This window comes from Trachymyrmex septentrionalis, unplaced genomic scaffold (genome assembly GCF_001594115.1).
Source record: "Trachymyrmex septentrionalis isolate Tsep2-gDNA-1 unplaced genomic scaffold, Tsep1.0 scaffold89, whole genome shotgun sequence".
Taxonomy (NCBI): Eukaryota; Metazoa; Arthropoda; class Insecta; order Hymenoptera; family Formicidae; genus Trachymyrmex; species Trachymyrmex septentrionalis.
Window position 1 is genome coordinate 533096 of NW_017306081.1, and position 5593 is coordinate 538688.

Below are 5593 nucleotides of genomic sequence, written 5' to 3' on the forward strand. Positions count from 1 at the left end.
TTTTATAGAACTGCAATTATAATTTCTATTAACAATTTAAAAAAATACAATATTAGAAACTAAAAATTTTTTCTTTTAAATAATTTATTTATTAATTATGTTACTATATTGTTACTATATTTATTTATAAGTTATTTCATTATTTTTTACTATTGTAACTATTTGTTGTTATATAATTGTACACAATTAAATTCGGTGCGTAATTTTACATTGAGATGTATTTTATATATTTCTTATTAAATTTACGAGAATTTGTCAATCACAGCAATGATTGTTCTTTGCAAAAACACAATGATAAAGGAATTTGAAATTAGCATACCTGAATCACTTTCCAAGAAGTGGATTTCCGACGATGTTCCGGACCTTTCTTGCGTGAACAGGACTCCTCTTGCCAAGTGAGATTATACCTGCTAGCGTCGCTACTTGTTGGCCAAACTAGACGCGCCTTGACTTCTCCACAATGGCAATTCATGCGACGCACATGAAGACCGGTCTGCGTTCGTTCGCATCTGCGAGAACGTCTCCCGACGTCGGCTTCAATGAAAGGTCACTGCTTTCGTTGGTTATCCCGATTACACTGGACTTAGAAGGGAGACTGAGGGAAGGACTGATGAGCTATCATTATCGAGGATCGAGTCAGTTTGGTACCTTACCGTACGCCATATAATCGGTGCTATTGAAGACCTTGGACGCTTTGCGTGAAGTAAGACGTCGACCACCATACATCGCCACCGCCTGCACCTGAAGGAAGTACTGGCACTTGAGCTCCAAATTTTTCAATTCATAGCAGGTCTTATCCTGAAAAGCAAGTACAAAAAACTCGATTACGTTAAAAACGTCTAGTCAGATGAAAAAATTATTGGCAAAATCCCGAGTATTCAAAACTAAGCTAAAAATTGTTATTGATTAATAATAAGTTAATTAATCATAATTAATTACACAGGCCGACATATGACATACATGAGACATGAATTTTGACCCAGAAACAGCAGTATGTGATCCTGAACATTTCGGACATAAAACCAAATTCGTAGCCCAAATTACTCCATCAAATTTCCGAGATATTTTAATTTTTAAGTGTCAAAATGGCCTATTTCAAACATTTTTCGATTAGAATATCTCGTAAATTTAATATGACAGAGAAATATGGGCTATATTCGAATACAGTATGAAAAAATCTATGAAACTATAATTATAAATGGGTCAAAACAATATAATAAAAAAAAATAGATATATTTCAAATATTTTATCGCGATTATCCGAACTTAGAGTTACGAACAGAAACGGTTATGTGACGGTTATGAACTCCATATTCTTTTTATTCTTCATTTTTTATTAATTATTCTTTTTCTTAACTTTTTAAAATTTTTAAGGTTTTATTTTTAATCTTTTTGATCTTTTTTATAATTTTTGTTATATATATATTTTTGCGAATTTGGCCGGCTTTTTTCTCTTACAAGAGAAGTGACGATCTTGTATCGTTAAATGTATATCATACCTGTGGCAAGGCTGCTACAGGTTTTAAAACTAACTATGTATTAGCTGACTTGGTGAAGAAATTGAAGGGGATGGTGATAGTAGCGGAATTGGCTAAGAGCGGTGAACGTACTTGCAATTAAAGCTCGGGATACCCGCGTATCTAAGTACCCGCTCGGCCGCTCCGTTATCCGTGTATATGATCCTCTGAACTGCTTCCGTGGGTACTCACAGAACCGTGTACGATGCGAGTACCCGTGAAACCGTGTACGATACTCATTTCGATGTAAGTATTCGCTACATACTATAAATATCTACGTGTAATTTTGTTAATTTTAAAGGTATGTGTTTTATAATCGTTTGTAGTGATTCTCATTCCGTTTGTAATTAAAATATTCTATGGCTAAACTGTTTCGTTTTCTCATTATGGATATTAAACACATTTCCAAATTCAATTTGCTTTGCGGGGATTGTACATTCTTAATTCAAACTACTTAACTACAAAACGAAAATTAGTATAAACAATCCTAAAACGCCTTTTAAATTGATAAAATTACACGCAGATATCTGTAGCATATAACGGATATTCACACCGAAATAGGTATCGCCCATATCGCTCACAATTCCGCAAGTATTGCAGACGGGGTTCTGCGAGTACCTGAATTAGCGGAATTAGTCCAAAGTCGTATACGGGTAACGTAGATGCGGGTGGGTACTCGAATTTTACGTTACCCGACTTCTTTTCCAAGCTCTACTTACAATTTTAATTTTTTTTTATTTCATTGTGTTAACCCATTCATAAGTGATTTTCGTAGACTTTTTCATGCTAAATTCGAATCCGTAGCTCATATTTTTCCATTATATGAAGTTTATTTTAATTTAGTTAGAGTTATTTTAATTTAAATATGCCCAAAAAGCCTTTTTGGCACTTTACGATTAAGATATCTCGAAAACCTTATGTGATGGAACAAGTTTAGCTGCGAATTGATTTTAGCATATTAAAAACCATCAGAATTACATATTGTCGTTTCTGGGTAAAAAAAAATTTTTTTATAGTTATATATTATATTAGGTCAGAAAAAAGTTTTGCAGTATTCTTTAGCTCAAAATTATATGCAGATAATGTTTTCCATTATCTAGTAAAATTATCTAGATGGAAGAATGGCTTTATCTTATCTTTATCTAGATTATTAAAAATATAGATTATCTTCATCTTATCTTAGGTAAAAGAAATATTATTTTTTTCAAATTAACTAAGATTGTAGAAGAGTATTGTAAAAAATATTTATATAACTTCTAGTAGTAGATGATAAGGATTTCTTTTGTGATATAAATAAAAAAACTAATGTAAAACTGTATATTACCGAAGACCTCACTGATTTCAATGACCTTGACACATGTTATCAAAATCATGACCTTGAGTCACCTCCAATGAATTAATCTTAATTATCGCTCGTTATTCGTATTTAAAATATATTTTATGACTTTTCGCACGAAGCAATTTTCACCCCACCTCCCCCCCTGTCAGGGGGCATACTTTCCGTCGCTCGTTATTCGTTAAAAAATTATCAACAACAAAAGTTTAAAAAATAGCGTAGTAATATACAGGGTGTTAGTTAAGTATGTTGCCATATTCAACAGAGCGATTCTTTGGTTTATTTCAAGTAAAAAAGTCCATATAGACATGTGTCCTAAACAGCTTAGTTTCCAAAATACAAAAATTTAAACGTGTAGTAATAACCTGTTTATATTTGAAAGAAATACAGTTTAAACTAGTCAAAACCTAATCAAATACAGAAAAACAAAAATAGGCTTCAGTTCTTCTAATAAAATAAAACAATTAGATGAATTGTTGAAAATGTTGCGCCATAATACATCTATCGAGCCTTCTTCTCAAAGATTGACGTACACGCAAAGACCAGGTGTGTTACGTATTGCCTCGCATGAAGCAACTATTCGATTCTCTCAAATCATTCTCATTCTCAATTGGGATGATATAAATCAATGATTTCAGATGCCCCCAAAGGAAATAATCCAAAGGATTTAAGTTTGGTGATCTAGGAGGATTTGACTTTGACTTTATCACTTTGTTTACGGTTGTGCGAATGGTAACTCACGTGAAGCAAGACATATTTATGCAGGAAGATATTTCCAACGCAATTTACTGTTTCGTCAAACATTTGCTAACATTTACCTATATTTCGGAAATTAAGCAGTTTAGGACACATGTTTATACTTTTTTACTTGAAATAAATCAAAGAATTCTGTTGGCAACATATTTAACTAACCCTGTATATTGCGAAAAAAACGTCTTTTTTTCTGTTATGTAAAACAAAAATGTTCTGCTTTAAAATATATTTTACGACTTTTCACGCGAAGCGACTCTCACCCTACCTCCTCCTTGCTAAATATTTCACGATATAAAACATGGAAAGAACATTTTGCAGGTTACTCAGCTAAATTTTTATTTCAGCGACTTTATAATTATCTTGAACGAATAGATGCTTTTTTTATATGATGAGTAATATATATTCAGTATCTGAAAATGTTATAGAAATAAATGATAACTAGTTATCATAATTATTTATTACATATATTTTATTTAACACAAACTATAGCAATCGAAGCCTTAAGAATATTCAAAAAATATTACTAAGGCCTCAATAGTCTAGAGGCTTTAGAACGCTCACGGAATGCAAGAGATCCGGGTTCAACTCCTGACCGAGGTAATATTTGTCGCAATAAGAATTAAGTATTTACAGATTTTAATATGTTACTCAGTATAATTAATATCATTTCGAAGATGCGAAAAAACATTAAAAAATTGTAAAAATTGCCAATTTTAATTCATGATATTACTGCGATAGTTTAGTAGAATTAGCGTTTCAAGACCGAAAAATCATTTGGGCCCGCGTTTCAAAAAGGACTATGTAGTATTTAAATTCACACAGAATTATAGAAGCATTTAAGATCCAGCTAGACTTGTTTAAGGTTTTAATTATTATAATTTGTGTTATCACATATACGGTCCTATAATATATTATATTATATATTTTATTTGTTCAAATTTGTGTAAAAAGAATATGCGTGGGGAAGGGGTTCCATCCCTCCCTCTGTACCCTCATCCCGATTTAATCCATCCCTTATCTAATTTCTCCAAGCAGATACTACTCTTTTGTAGCAATAATTTTGTAGCAAAGTTATTTCTTAAATCGTTTTTTTTTTTGTTAATAACTTTTGAACAAATAACGACTGCGGAAAGTCATGCGCCACTTGGTAAGGAGATGGGGTGAGAGTAGCTTTGCGTGGAAAGTCATGAAATAGAGGAAAAAATAGTATTATGGCGTCCCAATTACATTTTACACAATAACTTGGTTAATAATTAATATTTAAGTGTAAAACTTGACAATTATATTTGTTAAAATGTTATTAAATCAATTCTCGAAGTTATAAAATAGTCATTACTTAGAACACTTTAATAAAAATGTGGTGACATTGCATAACGAAGGAAAACATGGATGATAATATGGCCTACTATAAAAATTGCTTTACAAAATTATTTTTGTTTAGAAAACAATATTTAGTCATAAAATTAACAAAAAAGTAAAACATTCACATAATTTCTGCATATAAGATGCTCAGTATTAAAAATTTTAATACTAAAAATAATACACGTAATATAAACTATAGATGAACAGTAGAGTTGCAATCAATTACCAAACAATTATTTTGAAAGCCTCAAAAAAAGATCGTAAGTAATCAATAGCAATAGAGGGCCACATTAGTAAAATGTTATTGTTTAAATTTGCGTAACTTAAAATATATACATTCAAATAAAATGTTAAATAGCAAACAACACACTCAAAAATATATATAATTGTGTAATAAAACTCAAGTTTAAGAAAAATGAGAAAGTAAGTGTAATTAAATGCTAAAATGTATCTCAGAAACGTTTCGAAATATTTGGAAGTAAATAATAAAAATGTGTTATAGTAAGTATTGGCTATTGAGTATTGGTATATTAACGCCATAGTGTAACGACGAGCTACTGAACAAATGATTCCATAAGTAATCATTAGGATTTGCTACGTAATAGTGGAGATATTAAGGCCACATG

General features: G+C 31.1%; 1 protein-coding gene across 2 annotated transcripts in view; it reads right to left on the bottom strand.

Annotated features, from left to right (window-relative positions):
• Positions 1-631: 631 nt before the first annotated feature.
• LOC108755582 (anosmin-1) overlaps positions 632-5593 on the bottom strand; it is a 19066-nt gene continuing 14104 nt past the window's right edge. For both annotated transcript variants that reach the window (XM_018498680.1, XM_018498681.1), the window contains exon 4: positions 632-798. In XM_018498680.1, the coding sequence (XP_018354182.1) occupies positions 637-798 (162 nt within the window). In that variant the 3' untranslated portion in view covers positions 632-636. The remainder of the gene's footprint in view (positions 799-5593) is intronic.